Here is a 23,992-nt window from a genome sequence, read left to right on the forward strand (position 1 = left end):
ATCTTAGGCTTGGAACTAAAGATATATTAAACTCTATTTATCAAAGTTTGATATCACTGATGAAGATATTAGATTGTGTAGTCGGTAAGAGTGTCAAGCTCTGATAATTCAATTTAATTACATATTAAGTTTTTGTTGGGTATATTTTACAGAATTACACAGTAATGCCTCACTGAGGGTTTAGGGGTTTCTGTTAGTGGATGATGAAGTGAAAGATAAAACATTGGGGGCTTTAGAGTACATTCTCAGGACTATTGGGTGGTGTTGTTTTCCCATACTACAGCTTGTGACATCATCAAACTCTTTCTGATGTCGGTTCATTTCCAAATCAGTGGAGGTTCTCAGTGAAACAATAAACACCATCTCTCTGAAAGGTTCATTTATGTCTTTTGTAAAACATATAAGACACAGGTCTCAATGGGTTTTTTAAGGTTTTGCCTCCATTTTGCCTGGTATATTAAAGGGTTTGTCAAACTTCTCCCAACAGCGCTCAAAGTGACAAATGAATGACTGAACTGCTGTTTCCAATAAGATTGCCAGATTTAGTCACTGAACAAACTTAAGTTTGTCTTTTTCTTACCTGGACTTTCTGTTTGATTTGTTTTTAATTTGTTGACATTTTACTGATGTTTTAGATTTGTTGCTATACTTGTAATGTGGTAGTAGAAGAGAATGGGGTTTTAAAAACTCTGCTTCTTTTATGAGGTTTGTCAGCTTTATTGATGCCTTATGCTAATTATTTAATAGAAGGTAAACGTTCTTTATTTCCTCTTTAGTATGAAACAGTAGTGTGGTATACATACTGATTTTTATGGAGCAAAATGTGTTGTCTATATAAACATGTAGTTAATTGTCACAGTCACACAAGCTCTTTAAGATTTGTTTTATTGTCTAAAAACACAAATCATTTCCCAATTTTCTTAACCCAGTCAGTTTTTTACACCCCTGAAATTTCGAAATGAACTATTCCAACATTTGAATTAGAAGAGCTCACATGTGTCTTCAGGGGTGAACGAGTTAATTAATTAGCTGTTTAAAGAAGGAACTTCTAACAAACACATGTCAGCATTAGTCAGTTTAGTCTATGTGACTGTATTTTATGGGAAAGTCAGAGATAATATATTTTCCAACTTAATTGGTTTTGTTCAAAGTCTGAATTATTTTGTTTTGAAGGTAGAAGGTATCTTAAAATCTGTACTTAGAATCAAAACAAATTTTCTAAAACCAGTTTATATGTATATAAATTAATTAGACTGATGATCCAATTTTGAACAGTGATTGAAATCAATATGGTCAGTAGATAGCACCACCATATATTTATATATATTTAGGGGTAGGTATAGCACACAATTTTTATACTGCAGTATTTAATGGAATTTTGTAATATATCACAACATGTTGTATTCCTAGACATACAATTTTCTGTTGAATACACAAATAATGAGCATCAGTTCAGCAATTTCAATGATAAATTGAAAATTATTTTATGTAATATAAGAGGTTTATCAAAAACAAACAGGTTTAATTAGGTAAATTGATAAATTTCAGCATTATTTCTGTGAATTAATTTGAAACCTGTGCCTAAACCAACAAGAATTTAATTGAGAAAAAAAGCCCACAAAAATATCATATTTCAATTTGTTGGTAATTGCAAAAAGAAAACCCAGTCTTCAATATTTGAGAAAATGTGTTTTGCAAACCAGATCAAGGACACATATTGGTACACTGTTAGGTCTGTCAGGGACACAGCTCGGTACACTGTTAGGCCTGTTAGGGACACAGCTTGGTACACTGTTAGGCCTGTCAGGGACACAGATTGGTTCACTGTTAGGCCTGTCAGGGACACAGATTGGTACACTGTTAGGTCTTTCAGGGACACAGATTGGTTCACTGTTAGGTCTGTCAGGGACACAGAATGGTTCACTGTTAGGCCTGTCAGGGACACAGATTGGTTCACTGTTAGGCCTGTCAGGGACACAGATTGGTTCACTGTTAGGCCAGTCAGGGACACAGATTGATACACTGTTAGGTTTGTTAGGGACGCTTGACTGTTAGATTACTTGGTCTGTCAGGGACAGTAGACTGTAAGATTACTTGGTCTGTCAATGTTTGGGATTATTACACTATGTTTGTCAGGAACACAGATGTTTAACGCCTAGAGTGACAGGTTAGTTTGTCAAGAACTACGGTCACTTTTGATTCTTCTGTGCATTCTTTACTACCACTGTGTCTCAGAATGTACTTTCAGGAACAATTACATAAAATTTTAACCGTAAAAAGACATTCAAATTTAAACTTAACTTTTACATTTATGCCCTATACAAATGCCAATTATGTATTCATCGTCAGGATAAAAGGAAAATTATTACTGTTTTTCATTACAATTCATTGAAATGACGAAGCTTTAAATGTTGTGTTTCCAAGGTTTTCTATTTTAAAGTTGTTCATAAAAGTTAAATAGCAAGACTATGTTTGATTACAAATTCAATGACAATTTTATGATGTCATGGTGTTTGCATATTTGGCGGTGATAAAGGTGTCTTTTTTAAGTGTATAGATTATCACGTTTACTTGTATGCACCGTGCTAATGTTTCACCAGGTATTATGACCTCTTTCACCTTATCTTTTAAATATGAACTTTCCTCATATTGAACAAACTCTTAAGTTAGTGATACAATTACGCAAATGACAAAATATTTTCAGATATAATTATGGCATTGTTGATCATTTTGAAAAACCGTTGATGACTAAACACAGAATTTAGAAAAGTTTGAATTTTTCTAAATTTACCTGTCAGTGGTTAAGATTTAAATCTAAATTTAGTGTAAATTTTAGAAAAAGAAGACTGTAAAACAGGTTGATGGGCAGTGAGTCACACGGAGGGTACAATATGTATTGTTTAACTAACGGCTTCCCTTTTTGTCCCCAATCTTTACAAGACCATAGGGTGACACGGCGTAAACAATTCAGATATATCCACTTTCGTTGGGAGCCTTGTGACTAATTTCTGTACCTCGGAGAAACAAAAAGACATATGATATCTGTTTTTGTCTCGGAGCTTCTTACGCCTATTACTCGTGTGTATTATGATCTTTTGTTTATTATTTTAATTAAAAGCAATTATTTCCCCGTAAATAATCAGATTATCAGTTAATTAAGCTTATCTTTTCGTAGTTATAACTGTAAAAGTTTTTTTGTTTTCTTTAGACTTTTGTTAATACACAGGACAATACTTCAGTATGACAAAGACAAGGTTGATCATACAAAGGTTGTAGCTGATTGGAGAAAGTTGTCTTCACGCCAAATTAGCGACAATAAGTTTTTGAGTGGTAATTGTGGAAATCTTCCGTAGCATTAAGTTCACTTTCAACAGACAACTGTGTCATATCTATAGCAAACAAGAAACTGTAGACCCGACAAAGAAAATCGTGAAAAGAAATTGAAAATAGTATAATTATTCTAACACAAGCTGTGAAATACAATGGTTTTTATCTGCCAAAAATCACCAATGGTGTGATGTGGTGTCAACAACTATCCCAGGGAGCTTTTATATTGGACGGAGTGACGCTGAAATCAGCAATCTCTTTAATTATTTGACTTGAAAATAAATATTCTTTGACAAACTTGTAAAAGAACAAAAAAATATAATAAGTTGAGAAGTGAAAAGTCAGTGCTATTGTTTACATTGTAAGAAGGTCAGTGCTATTATTTACTTTGTAACTCCCATTTTAATTGGCGTTGCTTGGCCTGACTTTTAACAACTAAAAGACCAACAAAACTCTCAGTCAGGTCTGAAGCGCTCCAGAGTTGGTTTGGTGAGGTAACAATGCCCGTGATTTGCTAGACTAGGACCGCTATAATTTATAAGCAATTTGTTGGCTACAATAATTATATGTGTTGAAGAGCTGTGGGTAGAAACTGGCTGTAATGTTAAAACATCTCTCAGTGGAGTGGTATCAAATCGTCAGGTGAGTGGATGGGCATTGTTCCCCTTCCTTACAAGTGCTTCCTGCTTTTCTTCCCCTAAAGAACGATTTCAAAGTGTTTGTTGACTTTTCTAGAATAACATTGAAAAGGAATATTTCAAAGCTTTGCCTTACGCAAACATTTAAAAACTAATGTTTTCGTTGTTGCTATTCCAGGAGACTTGAGGGTGCGTGTGACAGTGTGCTACTATAAATTGTACTGGAACTAGGGCGGGAGACTGCAGAAGTCAAGGTAAGGTATTGTGTGAAGTTTTTACAGATAATCTTAGGTAATTTTTAATATTGATCATTCTCCTATGGGGATACAATTTATGGCATCTTTTTTTTTCAATAAGAAATTACACGTACATGTATTTTAATGCATCATTCAATTTGAAACTGAATTTATCACTTAGATTGATTTTGATTTTTTTTCTTATTCAATTTTATGTGAAAACAGGAATTAAAATTTAAAGACATTTAAACCAAATGTGTACTATGTCACATTTAATGTGTAGATGTAAGGAACGGCTACAAGAAACGATTCCAGGCAAGCATAACACTTTTATTGTAATCCATAAACCAATTTTTTAAAAATCTAGCGAAAAAACTTAATTTGAAAAGAAATTGCCCAGTCATATCCCAGAGAGTTTTTGATAGATATTTCAAGTTATTCACATTTCCATCTGATGACATTGATCAGCTTATTGGAGTTGTCAGATTTCAGCAGTTATTGTCTGAAGGTGACATTTAAAAGGTGACAGAAAAACTTTAAAACTTGATGTGTTGTGAGATAGAGCTACCCTGAATGTATTAGTCACTGACGCGGCCACGGGGACAGATTATCGGAGCCTCGACTACCAGTAAGGCTGCTACAAACTCGGTTCTGTTGTTTTACAAGAAAAAAGAAGTGAAATTCAATATTTATCACCTTGAATTTAGGAGTGTTACGGTGAGAGGGATAACGGTAGTGTCATTAAAATCCCTCGTTGTAGTGACTGGGTACACCATTAGTTAGCCAGGGGGTTAGGACGCAGGTCACACTCTCATCATCAAGGTAGGTTTTTAATTTTACTTCCAAGACAAAAATATCGGCAACATCTAACCAAAAATATTGGCAACATCTAACCAAAAATATTGGCAACTTCTAATCAAAAATATCGGCAACATCTAACCAAAAATATCGGCAACATCTAACCAATTTTTTTTTTTTATTATTTAAGCAGTTAAAAGTAATTTTATTTATTAATAAATCGATGCCATTATTAATTATATTTAAGAACATTGATTTGACATGAGATATTGTTGTTAAAATGATGGCTGTTGATTGGAGCAGCTACCTTAAAATCTCTGTGATCTGGACTCTTCATTTTCAATTGGGCCTTCAGTAAATTTTGTTTTTGTTCCGGAAATCCTTACATTTGTTTATGAAACAAATACACCTTTATACTTTCTTAGGACATATGTTGGAATATAACAGAGGTAGCGGATGTTTATAGACGTTAGTTTTACAGGTGTGTCCTAACGCCAGTCAGCATTGATTGGTCTGTACTCTTACCCCAGTAATGGTGAATAGGGAGCCGGCTCGGCCCCTAAGGTAATATCGGATATCTCACAGTAGTAATAACAGCCCATGGTTTTATTACTGGTGGGTTTTTGTCCCTGAACCATCTGTCATGGAGCCATTTTACAATCATATCATAATAACACATGAACTACCCGTAAATAAATTACTTCTTTGTTATTTTAATCTGCCTGGACAAGTGCAAAAGTGTTCAAGTTTTATGCCTCAGGAAAAAATATGCACCTTTGAATTATGTTTCCTGTGCTTTCTGTCAGGCCAGGAGTCGTATAGATTTGGCAGCCAGGTATTTGGGAGATGTGGTTCGTGCTGACTTTTGATGGCAGTTCCCCTTTGTTTATATGCATGTAAAGCTGATAAAAATTAACACTTGATTACTTTCACTGTTTTCTGGCTGTTTAGTAATTCTATAAAAATGTGTAGAATAAAGTGTCGATGATGAGTTTAACCCAGAAGCCTGACCTCACACTTCACCCCGTGTCACTGTTAGTGTTTCCCGGGATTTAAGGGTCAGAGTCTACAGAAAATCTTTCATTTGGTCTCACAATTAATCTGATGGATTTTAGACCGATATTCTTCCAGAAAAATAGTCTCTCTCAGGTAAAAGTAGCCGAGTCGCCAGCTAGCTTTTACCACCAGTATGATAATTCACGGGTGAATGACCACTAATTGTTGCAGGTTAGTTTCTGAAGCGTATCTGAGGTATGATCTGTAAGGTATCCATTAATGCTAATGTCCATCCCGAATGTCCAGTTAAAAGTGATTAGAACTGACCACTTAGACATATGCAGCTGTAAATTCAACATAAAGTGTCAGTTTCTCGTTAAGTACAGTCATCATAAAGTGTCAGTTTCTCGTTAAGTACAGTCATCAGGGATGAAATCATTGTCTTCAGTTTTATGCTCTGTATTTTTTCCATGGTAACATAAGGGTTCCCATGGTAACATAAGGGTTTCCATGGTAACATAAGGGTTCCCATGGTAACATAAGGGTTCCCATGGCAATAGAAGTCCAAGGAGGGATACATTTCAGGCTGGGACGCATTAATTTCCTGCTGTATTTCATTTTAAAAGATTAATATCGTCTGTTTTCAGTTCTCTCATTTCACGTTCCTGTTTTTTCATTTGTACCCGTACCCATTACTTGTTTGACGCGGTATACCAGGGGCTGATTGTTTGACACGGTATACCAGGGGCTGATTGTTTGACGCGGTATACCAGGGGCTGATCAGTACCACCAAGGGAAATATTTATTCCATTAGCAATACATCACAATATTTTCTCTCACCGTTTTCACACATATTTATCTGAATGTATCTTTGATCATGCCGACAAGTTCATATCTCGCTATAAAATATATTATAGTTTTATGTTTTTATTTTTTTAATCTTTAAATCTATTTGCAATTTTTAAGAATTGGATGTTTGTAGGATCATAAACAACATTTGTATGTAGATGGATCCACTTTGATTAAGTTCAGTAGGACAAATTTGATATCTTAACCCCTGATCCGTCATTCCATATATAAACTGTACTGCACTGTTATGTATATAGGGATCAGTTCTATTAATACTATATCAAACTCTTCACATATAATACTGCAAAACCACTTTTCTGAAGAAATTTATGTTTAAATATATATCTCTAAATTGTCAATTTTTGGTAATAGTGTGGTGTTCTTGTGCTGAAGTCTAGATAAACAGCTTGTGTTGTGAATTATTCAACAGAACCAGGTGGCATGATGTGTTCTAAAATTGATGGAACTACATGTAGTGCAAACGTGTCCCAGTTCCAGTGAGTGTCATGGTCACCGATCAGAGTTTGTAAAATGTTATCAATTACAAAAACAGATCCCTTGGAAATCATGATGGATGTAGAACACTAGGGAGTTTTATATCTTCAAACTCTTGGCATCAAATATGTAGGGTTTGACCTTCATATCATAAATCTAGCTCTGATTGTGTGAAAAATTGATGATTGTTTCCTCTGAATGTCCATTATTTATACAGGTATGATTATATATGGCAGGTAGTCGTGACATCTGACGATGTTAGGGGTGTGATGAACAAACCAGACAAGTTAGTATAATGGTAACCATGTGTGGTATACCTGTACAGGGACCAGGCAAGTTAGGATAATGGTAGCTATGTGGGATATACCTGTATAGGGACCAGACAAGGTAGTATAATGGTAACTATGTGTGGTATACCTATACAGGGACCAGACAAGTTAGTATAATGGGAGCTATGTGTGGTATACCTGTACAGGGAACAGACAAGTTAGTATAATGGTAACTATGTGTGGTATACCTGTAAAGGGACCAGACAAGTTAGTATAATGGTAGCTATGTTTATTATACCTGTACAGGGACCAGACAAGTTATTATATTGGTAACTATGTGTGGTATACCTGTACAGGGACCAGACAAGTTAGGATAATGGGAGCTATGTTTGGTATACCTGTACAGGGACCAGACAAGTTAGTGTAATGGTAACTATGTGTGGTATACCTGTACAGGGACCAGGCAAGTTAGGATAATGGTAGCTATGTGGGATATACCTGTATAGGGACCAGACAAGGTAGTATAATGGTAACTATGTGTGGTATTCCTGTACAGGGACCAGACAAGTTAGTATAATGGGAGCTATGTGTGGTATACCTGTACAGGGAGCAGACAAGTTAGTATAATGGTAACTATGTGTGTTATACCTGTACAGGGACCAGACAAGTTATTATATTGGTAACTATGTGTGGTATACCTGTACAGGGACCAGGCAAGTTAGGATAATGGTAGCTATGTGGGATATACCTGTATAGGGACCAGACAAGTTAGTATAATGGTAGCTATGTTTATTATACCTGTACAGGGACCAGACAAGTTAGTGTAATGGTAGCTATGTGTGGTATACCTGTACAGGGAACAGACAAGTTAGTATAATGGTAACTATGTGGGGTATACCTGTACAGGGACCAGACAAGGTAGTATAATGGTAACTATGTGTGGTATACCTGTACAGGGACCAGGCAAGTTAGTATAATGGTAGCTATGTGGGATATACCTGTATAGGGACCAGACAAGTTAGTATAATGGTAACTATGTGTGGTATACCTGTGCAGGGACCAGTCAAGTTAGTATAATGGTAGCTATGTGGGATATACCTGTATAGGGACCAGACAAGTTAGTATAATGGTAGCTATGTGTGGTATACCTGTACAGGTATAATGTTAATTATGACAAGGTAATGTATACATTTGTTTTCTATCATGTCTGTGAAATTGAGAAATATTGAGCAGTTTAAGATAGCAGCTATTGATAGGTGACAGGTATGTTTACTGTAACACAAAGGGGGAGATAACACAAAATAACAGGGGTAAGTCTCCGCTCTGTATCTGTGGAAACGGGCCACCCATTCTGTAGGATAGGGATAGAGATAAATATTAATGAAATACCTCTACCTCCAACCCAGTGCAGTGATGATAGAGATTTGGTAATTGTGTCCTGTCTGACACGAAACCTTTATCTGATAGTCAGTGTTTCAGCTCTACCCCATTGTAATACAGAACCTGTACAACCTCAAACCTGTCTGCTCTAAATATTATATTTCTGTCCCAGACATTTTCTGATTGGAGCAGATTCATAGTTCAGAATTTTCTGAATTTGTTAATTACAGTCACAAATGGTTTTGTTTGGGTATTTATCAAAACTTTAGGGTTGTGATATCATGATAATTTTGTTGTTCAGCTTGCTGACCTAGTGGCTGTAGGCTGTTATTGGTATCAGGATCTATACCAATATATATTTGTCATTGGTAAAATGCAGTAGTATGATTCAGAATGAATATTTAATTTGATAGTAAAGGATACAGGCTATTGTAGGGTAATGTAGTGATGAAAATAGATACAGCTGTAGGTCAATGGTGTGGAAGTAGTGGAAATGTACACTACAGAATACTGCCCCAGACAATATATAGCTGGAAATGTAGGCCCAAATGTAGGCCCAGCATAACCTTTGTCCTATTTAGAGAATTTATCTTACTCTCTCTGATTGGTTGAAAACTTTTCATTTTACTAATGTATCAATCATACAATGGTGTGTGTACCTCAAAGTAGTGTGACAATGACTTAAACCAGCACCCAAAACAGTGTGACAAATTACTTAAACCAGCACCCAAAACAGTGTGACAATAACTCAAAACCAGCACCCAAAACAGTGTGACAAATAACTAAAACCAGCACCCAAAACAGTGTGACAATAACTTAAACCAGCACCCAAAACAGTGTGACATTAACTTAAACCAGCACCCAAAACAGTGTGACAATAACTCAAAACCAGCACCCAAAGTAGAGTGACAATAACTTAAACCAGCACCCAAAACAGTGTGACAATAACTTAAACCAGCACCCAAAACAGTGTGAAAATAACTTAAACCAGCACCCAAAACAGTGTGACAATAACTTAAACAAGCACCCAAAACAGTGTGACAATAACTTAAACCAGCACCCAAAACAGTGTGACAAATAACTAAAACCAGCACCCAAAACAGTGTGACAATAACTCAAAACCAGCACCCAAAACAGTGTGACAATTACTTAAACCAGCGCCCAAAACAGTGTGACAATACCTTAAACCAGCACCCAAAACAGGACATTGATGATTATCTCCATGGTGACCAAAAGTTGCCCGGTTAGAACTATAAGTCAGTACAATATGATACGGAGGCTGTGTTGATACAATATGATACCATGGCTGAAGTTATATGATAAAGCTCTGTTGAGTCGCAATTTGTTGACAAAATGCGATCTATAGATTTGTTTGGTTTGTCTGACAATTGAGGAAGTCTTTCTAACATGACACAATGGAGGAAGTCTTGGGGCCAGATATAGAGTGTCCCCGTACAACTTCTGTCAATAATGGCTTTGAAAGCATCTAAGATAAAAATTCAATATCTATAATTGTGTATACATGTTAGTTGTGTTGAAGTGTATGATCACACAGAGATATTGCGTCAATATTTCTATAAAAATTCCATTGTTATTTTGTTGAATTCAGCCAGGTACATGTATACAAATTTTATAGGTTTTATGAATGTCAAGATCAGGCTTAGAAACACTAAGTTATTAACATTTGTAATGGCCAAATAATTGTTATATCAATCTTGAAACAATTTGTAGTTCATCAGATCAGTGATAGTGTTATCCAAATTGATTTTCCTAAAAGGTGTGTAAAAATATCTTAAGGGAACATTGTATGTTTGTCAAAGAGAATTCCTGTTTGTCTAAATCTCAGAGTTCTTTTCTGATGCTATGGCCGGTGCTAGCCACACTGTAGCGTTATTAGTCCTTATAATGGCCATCGCAGCAGAAAATGGCTGCTTTTATCTTCAGTACATTAAGTGCCAATATAATTAACAATCATCATAATGAAATATATTTTCTGATATCACCGGAGATTGATGTCTAAATGAGAAGTAGTGTTGGTCATTCTAATTAGATTTAATAAAGTTCCTCTAATCGTCCACATTTATATTTACAGTCAACTGAGTTGGAACTTGTACTTGTTAGATCTCCGTACTTCTCATTAAACATCAAACGACACTGCCCTGTATGGTCGTCAGTGACCGTTTATGTCTTCGACTCGACATTGACTGGGTACGGTCATCAGTGACCGATAATGTCTTTGACTCGGGCAATACAGTACAAATAACCACCATGACATCTGTTAAAGATGAGTCTAATGATTGTTATGTGTAGAAGGTATCGGAGAATGTACCAGTAGCATGTGAAACAGAAGTTAACGTTCAAGTTCATTACAGTTGTACCTTTAGATAAGTTATCAGTACATTCTATCCCAGTTCCTAAAGTCACCAACAACACATCGACAAGGGAAGTAACTCTGAAACAGAATGGACTCCTTTTTGTTGTTTCATTGTGTATATAATAAACAGCTTTAGAGTGGAACTCGGCTTCGTGATCATGACTGATCCTGTGTTAGTCCTGCATAATCATATTTCCACGGCCAACCATACATCAGACCAACATCTGTTCCCACGGCCAACCATACATCCGACCAACATCTGTTTCCACGGCCAACCATACATCAGACCAACATCTGTTCCCACGGCCAACCATACATCCGACCAACATCTGTGTCCACGGCCAACCATACATCTGACCTACATCTGTTTCCACGACCAACCATACATCAGACCAACATCTGTTTCCACGGCCAACCAGACATCCGACCTACATCTGTTTCCACGGCCAACCATACATCCGACCAACATCTGTTTCCACGGCCAACCATACATCAGACCAACATCTGTTTCCACAGCCAACCATACATCAGACCTACACCTGTTTCCATGGTTGTCTGTACATCAGACCAACATCTGTTTCCACGGCTAACCATACATCAGACCTACACCTGTTTCCATGGCCAACCATACATCAGACCTACACCTGTTTCCATGGTTGTCTGTGCATCAGACCTACATCTGTTTCCATGGTTGTCTATACATCAGACCTACCCCTGTTTCCATGGCCAACCATACATCAGACCTCCACCTGTTTCCATGGCCAACCATACATCAGACCTACCCCTGTTTCCATGGCCAACCATACATCAGACCTTCACCTGTTTCCATGGTTGTCTGTACATCAGACCTACCCCTTTTTCCATGGTTGTCTGTACATCAGACCTACGTCTGTTTCCATGGTTGTCTGTACATCAGACAAACATCTGTTTCCACGGCTAACCATACATCAGCCCTACACCTGTTTCCATGGCCAACCATACATCAGACCTCCACCTGTTTCCATGGCCAACCATACATCAGACCTCCACCTGTTTCCATGGCCAACCATACATCAGACCTCCACCTGTTTCCATGGCCAACCATACATCAGACCTTCACCTGTTTCCATGGTTGTCTGTACATCAGATCTACATCTGTTTCCATGGTTGTCTGTACATCTGACCTACACCTGTTTCCATGGTTGTCTGTATATCAGACCTACATCTGTTTCCATGGTTGTCTGTACATCAGACCTTCACCTGTTTCCATGGTTGTCTGTACATCAGACAAACATCTGTTTCCACGGCTAACCATACATCAGTCCTACACCTGTTTCCATGGCCAACCATACATCAGACCTACACCTGTTTCCATGGTTGTCTGTACATCAGACCTACATCTCTTTCCATGATTGTCTGTACATCAGACCTACACCTGTTTCCATGGTTGTCTGTACATCAGACCTACATCTGTTTCCATGGTTGTCTGTACATCACGACTTCTTTCTGTTATGACTGCTGATTTGTTGATTTGAGGACAGGATTTGATAGTTGATTATATGCCTACGTATGGATGTTCCGGTAACACACAAACCCACTTGAGACCCATAACTTTCACATGGATAGACCCCATCAGTAAATACTCCTATCCGATAAAACTGATCAGCCACATAAAGTCTATTTCCTATTAGAAAAAAACATCATTTAGTAGAGTATTATGGTGACGGAATCCTGCGCAATACTGTCATACACCTCACTTGTCTGGCTTTGAAGTTTCCGTCAGTTTTCGGTAGAATACACATGTACATGTTAATAGTGAGCGTTCGGTAGAATACGTACATGTTAATAGTGATCGGTGCCACACTCATCAATGTACATGTATATAGTGATCGGTGCCACACTCATCAATGTACATGTTAACAGTAATCGGTGCCACACTCATCAATGTCTCCTATTGTAGTCCAAGTCTAGTCCAAACTTGGTATTACTTGCTCAGCCTTGGATGCAATTTAATTAGTAAATAATTTATTTCATGGTCAATAAATTAAAATCAATCATGCACCTTTCCTTAATAAGGACAGATTGATACACAGAAACAATCATGTCAACTAACCAGCAGGGAGTATAATGGTGGATTTCATATGGGTTATCACAATTCTGGGATTTAAGACTGATATCTTACACGATTCAATGGCTATGGTAATGGAACACAGTGACTCATGAATATCTTATTATCCTCCTTAATTAGATTTACATAATGATTCCATTAAGCTTACCTGGGTCTTTGGCATCAATTCTTGTACACACATTTCATGGACTTTCAAGAATTATTCTCAATAAAAATAATCATTATGAGATTATTGTTGAATTGAAAAAGGTGATTTGATGGAAATCTTTTCAACCTAGCTTTTTGGCTTTTACAATATCTGATGAATGAAAAAGAGTATTAATTGAAAATGTACCCTTTAACACAGTGCTACGATCTGTAAAAAGTACCAATGTATGATGTATAGGTTGGTTTCAGCTAATGATTTATTTACTTTCATTTTAAATTCAGAACAACAATATGAGGGATAATTATTTCTTATATAACATTGTATGTTCTGTCTAGAAAGACAACGTGTTCAGGGTGTATGGGCTGAATTAGTACTAAATGACACTAAGGGAGATAACTAGCGTTAAGCGTTTTGGGGCTGTGTTGGCACCCCTCCATGTGTACTGATTATTGACAAACTCCCTCGGATACCTGGGGCATTGTTGTCTTAACAAATGGACTTTACATAAATCTGGTGGCCACTGAATGATGGATTTGACTTGAAGATGACATTGGCTGTATTCAGAGATAATCTACTGTGTCAATATCCTCCCTGCCTCAAGAGGTCACACTATACACTGTTAGTAACCCCCTTAAACCCTAATGTCAACACCTCATTTGGGCTTTCAACAGTTTTGTAATCAGCTTCACTGGAGTTTTAAAATGGAAACAAACATGATCGAGGAGCGTGTCCGTGAGTAATTTATACAGCTCCTCAAATGGAGCTAGATAATTATTACAACATGTTTTACTGAGATTGTCACAGCACTGATGAGTTACACAGTAGAACTAGGGTGAGGATCACACAGTTGTTTAGGTAAATTGTGGGGATTTGAACCTTGTGATCGAAACGGATGTGAACAGAGTGTGAGCAGAGTACGAGAAAGGCTATGTGAATACTACCTGTAGGATTTGTGTGTGAGTATTACTGTTTAGAAAACGGTTTATTAATACAGATACCAGAATGATCTTTATCAGCTGTTTATATACACTCTTTATAACAAATTATAATACACACTGGTGATATTTAAATGATTTTAGATATATTTTTTATCAAACATTTTCGAACTCCCTTTTTAAAAAATGTAAATCATATTTATTTTCACTAGTAAGAGCGGATGTTCTTGTCAAGGACTTTTTATACAATATTTGTATTGGTGTTTTGACTTATGATTTTTTTTTACCTTTATCAATGAATTTGAGATTTATTTAACAGCTTAGAAGGGTGTATGTGCATATCCCCGAATTGTAAAGTAGGCGCTGCTAGGGAGTGACTCAGTCTAGATCCTCCAAGTATTTGAATAGTGACAGAAAGTAAAGTAAAGACACACAGCACAAGACATTTACACAACACACATTTACAAGGACGGTGATCCGGAGAACCGACAACAGGGACAAAGTTTACAGGGACGACAGGTTAACATGGACGGGAATGGTGGGTCGGCCTCAGAGGAGTGTACCGTGTTGAGTTAGGCTAGTCCGAAACTCAAACACTATATCAGCCCACTGAGGACACTGGTCAATGGACCAGTATGGTCAAGACTGGACATAACATGTACATATAAACGGTGGTGCTCAGATCTTTAACAGATGGACAAACTTATTATTACAGATTTTTAAGGACAAGTTCAGGTAATGTTTTTAAGTGACAAACAGTTTTAATTTACTGACATTTTATAGTACAAATTCACATGTATTTCCTGATTTGAGATTTATGGCAGGAACAAACTTGTGTATCACTGATTTTACAGAATTATTTGAGGTGATATTTTAGGACATAAACTGCTGTTTTACAGTGAGATTTTTACAATGGGTTACAGATTTTGTTAGTGACTTATAAATCTTCAACATGTAAATGTGATTCAGGCTATAATTTTACATCTAATGATAGGATACATTTACCAGCAAATAGTTTTGCAGGACAGAAAACATTTTAAATTTCCTGTCATATTTTTCTGAATTACTGGCGTCAGAGTGACATGTTATTGTCTACATGAGATAATTGGTGTATTCCCACTAGATAGGCTATTTATACATTCCATTGTTTACTTTTAAACCAAAACAAAAAAATTGTGCAAGTGCACAAAACTATTATATAACTTTAATACTGAACCAACAGTCATTTGTCAGCAGGACGTAGAGTTATTGTTACAGGATGGCTATCATAAACAGTGCACAAAAGTTGTAACAGTCGGAGAGCAGGCAAAATTTCATATCTTTTGAATTCCTTTATAGCTTAATTTATGATATATTTTTTGATAACTTTAAACTTATATTTTTATAATTTTTCATTATGATTTAGGAATAACCGAATGACAAAAATATAGGAAAAATTAATTCATCATTATGTATGAGGAAACATGAAGCAGTTTTAAGGAAATAGGAAGGTGAATGTTTCTGTTCGTGTTAGTATTTGTCTGAGCCGTGATACTCTTAGCTAGGGAGCAGGCTGTGCTACAGTTGTGGACGCCAACATGAGTGTTCTGAGCTACACAGGTGTAGTATTGTGTTATCTGTAATATTCACATGTTATGTCAACATTTAACTGCTTAGATCAATTCAAAAAGAAATTCACAGGACAAAGATGGTTTAGTATTTTTGTGAGGATATATCTGTCACTGTAGACATTGTTACCGGACTAGTATTATGTGTATTTACCAGTGATCGAATCGGTTCACAAGAGCTCGCCAGGTGTGCATTTCTACCTGTACGACACCGCCTTTGTAATTCTTGCGTGTATGGCAATCACAGCTTGCAGTATTGCTTCGGGTTGTCAATTGATTGCTAGCCATTGAGGAACAGATTCTATATCTACCGGTCTGAGATTTTGTAAGAATTCCTACTGATGTCGTACTCCTCCCTAATTTAAAGTAAACTTTGTAGCATTTGTATTAAACGAAAATATTTGGAAGCCCTCAATCTATATATCTATATTTTCATTTAAGTCTGAATTCAAATGGTCATAAATGGGTAATGCTCTTTATTTGTTAAACTGTAATAAGTTCTGTTTTAGATAAACTCTGTTCAGATAAGATTAGATCAACTCCCATTAGTTCTGTTCTAGATAAACTCTGTTCAGATAAGATCAGATCAACTCCCATTAGTTCTGTTTTAGATAAACTGTAATAGACTTATATAAACTCTAATATGTTCTATATTACACTCTTATGAGTTCTTTACTTAACAAACTAATAGCTTCTATATACTTAGATTAACCCGTATAGGATCTGTGTTAGATCAACTCTAATAAGTTCTGTTTAAGAAAAACTCTAATAAGCTCTGTGTTGGATAAACTCTAATAAGCTCTGTGTTGGATAAACTCTAATAAGCTCTGTGTTAAATCAACTCTAATAAGTTCTGTTGAAGAAAAACTCTCTCAAGCTCAGATAAGATAAACTTTAATAAACTTATAAAAACTGTTATAAGTTATATAGTAAACTTTAATAAACTCTGTATTAGATAATTAAACTCTAAAACCTTGTGTTAGAAAAAGTCTAATAAGCTCTGTGTTAGATAAAGTCTAATAAGCTCTGTGTCAGATAAAGTCTAATAAGCTTTGTGTTGAATAAACTCTTAAAACGTATGTGTTAGATAAGCTCTGTGTTAGATAAGCTCTAATAAGCTCTGTGTCACATAAAGTTAAATAAACTTTGTGTTAGATAAAGAATAATAAGCTCTGTGTTAGATAAAGTCAAATAAGTTCTGTGTTAGATAAAGTCTAATAAGCTCTGTGTTAGATAAAGTCTAACAAGCTCTTTGTTAGATAAAGTTAAATAAACTTTGTGTGAGATAAACTTTAATAAGTTCTGTGTTAGATAAAGTCTAATAAGTTCTGTGTTAGATAAAGTCTAATAAGCTCTGTGTTAGATAAAGTCTAATAAGCTCTGTGTTAGATAAAGTCTAATAAGCTCTGTGTTAGATAAAGTCTAATAAGCTCTGTGTTAGATAAAGTTAAATAAACTCTGTGTTAGATAAGCTCTAATAAGTTCTGTGTTAGATAAAGTCTAATAAGCTCTTTGTTAGACAAAGTTTAATAAACTTTGTGTTAGATCAACTCTAAAAACTTATGTGTTAGATAAAGTCTAATAAGCTCTGTGTCAGAAAAAGTCTAATAAGCTCTGTGTTAGATAAAGTCTAATAAGCTCTGTGTCAGATAAAGTCTAATAAGCTTTGTGTTAGATAAACTCTAAAAACTTATGTGTTAGATAAGCTCTAATAAGCTCTGTGTAAGATAAACTCTAAAAACTTCTGTCAATACACTTTGTGTTAGATAAAGTCTGATAAGCTCTGTGTTAGATAAAATTTAATAAGCTCTGTGTCAGATAAAGTCTAATAAGCTTTGTGTTAGATAAGCTCTAATAAACTCTGTGTTAGATAATCTCTAATAAGTTCTGTGTTAGATAAAGTCTAATAAACTCTGTGTTAGATAAGCGCTAATAAGTTCTGTGTTAGATAAGCTTTAATAAGCTCTGTGTTAGATAAGCTCTAATAAGTTCTGTGTTAGATAAAGTCTAATAAGCTCTGTGTTAGATAAAGTCTAATAAGCTCTGTGTTAGATAAAGTCTAATAAGCTCTGTGTTAGATAAAGTCTAATAAGCTCTGTGTTAGATAAAGTCTAATAAGCTCTGTGTTAGATAAAGTCTAATAAGCTCTGTGTTAGATAAAGTCTAATAAGCTCTGTGTTAGATAAAGTCTAATAAGCTCTGTGTTAGATAAAGTCTAATAAGCTCTGTGTTAGATAAAGTCTAATAAGCTCTGTGTTAGATAAAGTCTAATAAGCTCTGTGTTAGATAAAGTCTAATAAGTTCTGTGTTAGATAAAGTTAAATAAACTCTGTGTTAGATAAGCTCTAATAAGTTCTGTGTTAGATAAAGTCTAATAAGCTCTTTGTTAGACAAAGTTTAATAAACTTTGTGTTAGATCAACTCTAAAAACTTATGTGTTAGATAAAGTCTAATAAGCTCTGTGTCAGAAAAAGTCTAATAAGCTCTGTGTTAGATAAAGTCTAATAAGCTCTGTGTCAGATAAAGTCTAATAAGCTTTGTGTTAGATAAACTCTAAAAACTTATGTGTTAGATAAGCTCTAATAAGCTCTGTGTAAGATAAACTCTAAAAACTTCTGTCAATACACTTTGTGTTAGATAAAGTCTGATAAGCTCTGTGTTAGATAAAATTTAATAAGCTCTGTGTCAGATAAAGTCTAATAAGCTTTGTGTTAGATAAGCTCTAATAAACTCTGTGTTAGATAATCTCTAATAAGTTCTGTGTTAGATAAAGTCTAATAAACTCTGTGTTAGATAAGCGCTAATAAGTTCTGTGTTAGATAAGCTTTAATAAGCTCTGTGTTAGATAAGCTCTAATAAGTTCTGTGTTAGATAAAGTCTAATAAGCTCTGTGTTAGATAAAGTCTAATAAGCTCTGTGTTAGATTAAGTCTAATAAGCTCTGTGTTAGCTGTGTATGACAGACAAGGTCCTCCGATGTTCCTGGTGTTACGTGGTGTACTGGGATTATAAAACAGTAATATAATCCTTGTTCACAAGTCTGAGGGAATGATAAGCCAAGCATATTCCTTATTTATCCATGAGAAGCTGACATTTATATACTGATGTCATAAATCAGCTGGAATCATTCTTTATTTCATTGATTTTGCAAAGGTAATGACTTCACAATATTTGCAAAGAAACTCAGTGCAGTGCCTGATAAGCTGGCCTATAAAACTGACATGTTCCGGGGTTAGATGCCTGCTCTGGGGAGAGCTTTCTCCATTTCCTATGTTGTCACAATAAAAAATGAAAAAAAATGTTGTATTATCATGTTCTTGTACCAGAGAAGATGTATAGAAATCAAAGTTCTGATTTATTTCAAAATCACATCCTTCTCTTCTGAACAATTATCTAATTATCTTCATGTTTGTTCTTATATTTCACCAAAGAAATGCAGTGTTTATTACCAATTATAACCAATATGTACATTGTGTTTTGTTGGTCGTGGTTATGATGGGTGTGACTGTTTGTGATTACTTCCTGTAATTATATATGTTTAGAAATATCATCCCAGAGATCTGGACACAATCTGTGACATCTGTGTCAAAATAATCGTATCAAAAGGTGATGATGACTTATCTAACGGGGGATAGACCTAGATTTAACATGACATAAACAGTCCATGTTAGATAATGATGATGACTTATCTAACGGGGGATAGACCTAGATTTAACATTTTACAGTAGCTGTATACAGACTTTTTTTTGTAGAGTTATTTTAAAATCATTTCAAGGCAAGGTGAATTTAAATAATTTAATTCTGTCTGTAGTTACTTTATTACAATCCATTTTGTGTACTTTTTGTTATTAGCCAAGTTGTGTATTTCTCTGTCACAATGGCTGCTTTAGCTGTATAGGCTATAATCCGACGGTACATATACTAACTATATGTCATGTTGCCGATATATCTTCCTCACTCATGTTGCATGAATTATAATCCTTTATATCTTTTCAGCTTGTGTGATTGGAGGACCTTGTTAGTGATGTCACCTGTCCTGACCAATCAGCAGTGACAATATGATCCTTAGCTTCGTACTGGTGAGCGCCGCCCTGGTGGTCGTCTCTGGTCAGGAAGCAGACTTCAAATACCTTCTTCAAGAGGAAAAACCAAATGGAAGCGTTGTTGCAAACATTGCGTCAGATGTTCGTCCTTTGATCAATGTAACGGACAGTGTGTTCAGTAAGCTACGGTATCAACTCCTAACCGAGGGCAATGTGAATGCCAAATTGTTCTCCCTGAAGGAGCAAAGTGGTCGTTTGGAGGCTACCAAGATTGACCGCGAGAAAGTCTGTCAGGACTTGGATGTCTGTGTCCTTCAGTTGTCTCTTGCCATCTTTAAGGACGACCCTGACTTCCCTAACAACCCAGATCTCATCAAATTACTCCTTATTGATGTTACAGTCCAAGACATCAACGATCACCCCCCGCTCTTCTCCCCTTCGGAGATGGTTGTATCCGTTTCAGAAACTGTTAGCATCGGTTACGTGATACCGATTGACGCAGCTACAGACGAGGACAGTGGAGCTAACAACTCCGTACAAACGTACGAGTTTGTCACTGTCCAGGATGAATTTCGCTTAAAATATAATACTGACCAAGCTACTTTAGAAATAGAGGTGAATAAACGTTTGAATTATGAGGCGGACAAATTTTACCAGTTAGAGATTGTGGCTAAAGATGGTGGGTCTCCCCAAAGGAGTGGCAGTGTGACAATTCATGTTAATGTGCTAGACGAGAATGACAATTCACCGGAGTTCACAAAGCCTGAGTACAAGGCTGTCACAGAGGAGAACCGAGGCAATGGAGAAGTAATTGTACAGGTAACGGCCAGAGACTTGGACTCGGGTGATAAGGGGAATGTATCCTACAGGTTCAACCCCAGCTCTGTACCTAGCGTGTTTGGAATAAATGTCACCTCAGGGGAGATATACGTCACTGGACAGATAGATTTTGAGTCAGAGCAGACTTTTTCTTTTTTTGTCCAAGCTGTTGATGGTGGAGTCCAGCCTCAGTCGTCATCTGCCTTAGTGGTCATTACAGTGACCGATATCAATGACAATGCACCACAAGTCAACATCAACCTGCCCCCTGGTGGTGACGTGATTTCTGAGGCTGCAGAACCAGGACGTTATATCGCCAACGTGGCCGTGTCGGACCCAGACAGTGGAGCATTGGGTAACGTCATCTGTCAGTTACACAGTGATTATTTCAAGATGGAGACACTATACATCAACATGTACAAGGTGACACTAAAACAGAAGTTGAACCGAGAGGGCCTGGCCACACATAACATCAGTGTCGTCTGTGCTGATGGGGGCACACCTAGCCTCGTCACTACCACCAGTTTCCTCATCCATGTTGGTGACGTCAATGATAATCCTCCAACCTTCACACACTCACGATACAATGTATCAATCTACGAAAATAATCAAATAGGAGCACCTGTCACCATAGTAACGGCCTCAGATAGAGATGAGGGAGAGAATGGCAGAGTGACCTATAGTCTATCTGGGAATGAAGATGACTTTTTCTCCATTAATTCAGATTCTGGAGTGGTCAGTACTAATGTTGTGTTTGACAGAGAGATACACTCCGAGCTGCTGTTTCAGGTAGTGGCGAGGGACAGTAATGTTATCACACAGTATAGCTCTACAGCAACAGTGGTGGTGACAATCCTCGACATGAACGACAACCAACCGTCTTTCTCACAGGAAGTGTACTCGTTTACGGTGCCAGAGAACCAGGCTCCGGGTACTGTGATTGGTCGGTTGTATGCCTATGATAAGGACATTGGTGCCAATGGTAACATCTACTTCCCTCCGACTCACCCGTACACTAGTATCTTTGAGATCATTCAAAGCACTGGTCAGATCCAGACAAAAGTTGTGCTTGACCGGGAGACTCAGGGCATGTATGACTTCCACGTGACTGCAGAGGACAATGGTCAGCCACCTCTACAGACGACCACAAACGTGGTGATAGTGGTCCAGGATGTTAATGACAACGTACCCAATGTCACCTTTCCCACCGATGTCAACAACACTGTCACCATAACACCAAGCAAGACCCAGGGCACACTGGTAGCTAAGGTAATGGCGACCGACCCAGACCTGGGTGTGAATTCCGTGCTTTCTTATGTGGTTATGAAAGGTGCAAGTAGTCTGTTTAATGTCAACAACAGGACTGGTGTGGTCAGTCTGGGGCAGGACCTCAAGGAGGACCATTTGGGGACCTACACTATACTATTGGCCATCCAGGACTCAGGCACCCCCAGTCAGACAACCTGGTCCAACCTTGTGATCATCGTTAGCAACCCTGATGCCAACAAGAACGTCATCATCGTCATAGCCGTGATATCTGTTACCGTCACCCTGTCTCTGAGTATGATCATCATGATCTGTCTCATACGACGTCAGGATGGCAAAAAGTTCGACAAGGGTGATGGAAAATTGTCAGACCATAAGAAGAAGTTTGTCCTGGACTGGCTTCGTTGTCTGTCAACGTCCACTAGGGACGTCCACAAACTTGGCAACGATAAGACAGAGGCACAGCTCCACCGACCCACCGATCTGAAACCTATCTGTTCCAACGACAGCACAGCATCAGAGGGCAGCCAAGACTGTAAGGTAAGGTCAAAGCATCTCAAGGTCATAGTGACCAAGGTCATAACAGCAGGGATCTATACAAGATATTCCCTAAGGCAGATACTAGTTGGTGAACTGACACTGTTCTGTCCTTAAGTTAGACACATTTTAAACACTTTTATGTAAAAATCATCACTTGTCAATAGCATAGAAATCATTACAGAGTTATAGTATCTGAAATTTCAAATCAGAATCAAATTTTTTCTACGATTATAAATATCCTTTCTATATGTCAGAAGGAAAATGATAACCTTAGAGTTAATAAATGATCTCTTCACTGGTTACTTTAGTAGGAGACAATATCGTGGGGTTTTGATGAGGAAGTTTCACAAGAGTTGGTTATAAATCTACCTATTACCTGGTACACCATTTTGACCAACATATCTGTTGACGTTTTAGTTCCATGTAATATCCTTATTATCACTTGAAATATAAATTTCTCAAAGAGTGAAGTTTATGTAAAATCATACTGTCATATTATATATCTTCCTCAGTTTAATTTTGTTTTTGTACCAATGCCTTTGTGAAAGGTCCTAAAGACCTATTTTTCACATTAAGGAGACATTAACTCTATCTGTATGCAACTGTGTCCTGTCACTTATCTACAAAAACATTGACAGACTTTTTTCCCCTGAGAAATTTAAAACTTGTCCATTTGGAGTGACATATGCTATCAGTACTTGTTTGAAGGTCTGACATGTTATAGGTGGTACAGGACCTGGGGAGGTACACACGGTAATACACACACACACAAACCCACACGGTAATACATCCGTAATACATCGTATATATCTGATAGAAAGGTGTAGATAGAGATGTTACAAAATCAGTGAAGCATTGATGACACTTAGATCGAGGTATAGATAATGATCACGAGTCCTCAGGAAATGTCTCCTCACCGCAACTTGTTGTCATACCTACCGGGATATGCAAGCATTATAAAATTAGTTCAACAAATGTCATATGAAATCACGCTCTATAGTAGATTTAAAGTTTTGACCAACTCATTATAAGCCATATTCTTCTAACACGAATTTGATTAAGCTGTTTCTAATCATAAACTTCATTAAGTTTCTCAATAAAAAACTTAATTAAGCTGTCTCTAAACATAAATTCAATTAAGCTATATCTAAGGCTAAACTTAATGG

General features: G+C 36.7%; 1 protein-coding gene across 7 annotated transcripts in view; it reads left to right on the forward strand.

Annotated features, from left to right (window-relative positions):
* The window catches only part of LOC110454095 (protocadherin beta-16-like), a 43,889-nt gene that overhangs the window by 12,519 nt on the left and 7,378 nt on the right, over nt 1–23,992 (forward strand). For 3 of the 7 annotated variants that reach the window (XM_021503448.1, XM_021503444.1, XM_021503445.1), the window contains exons 2-3: nt 4,144–4,219; nt 20,155–22,826. In XM_021503448.1, coding sequence (XP_021359123.1) covers nt 20,217–22,826 — 2,610 coding nt within the window. In that variant the 5' untranslated portion in view covers nt 4,144–4,219; nt 20,155–20,216. Of the gene's footprint in view, nt 1–3,835; nt 3,970–4,143; nt 4,220–14,034; nt 14,350–14,414; nt 14,574–15,195; nt 15,288–20,154; nt 22,827–23,992 lie in introns of those variants that run through there. The other 4 variants (XM_021503446.1, XM_021503451.1, XM_021503450.1 and 1 more) reach the window with 4 other exon arrangements.

The sequence above is a fragment of the Mizuhopecten yessoensis genome, unplaced genomic scaffold, assembly GCF_002113885.1.
Source record: "Mizuhopecten yessoensis strain PY_sf001 unplaced genomic scaffold, ASM211388v2 scaffold7669, whole genome shotgun sequence".
Taxonomy (NCBI): Eukaryota; Metazoa; Mollusca; class Bivalvia; order Pectinida; family Pectinidae; genus Mizuhopecten; species Mizuhopecten yessoensis.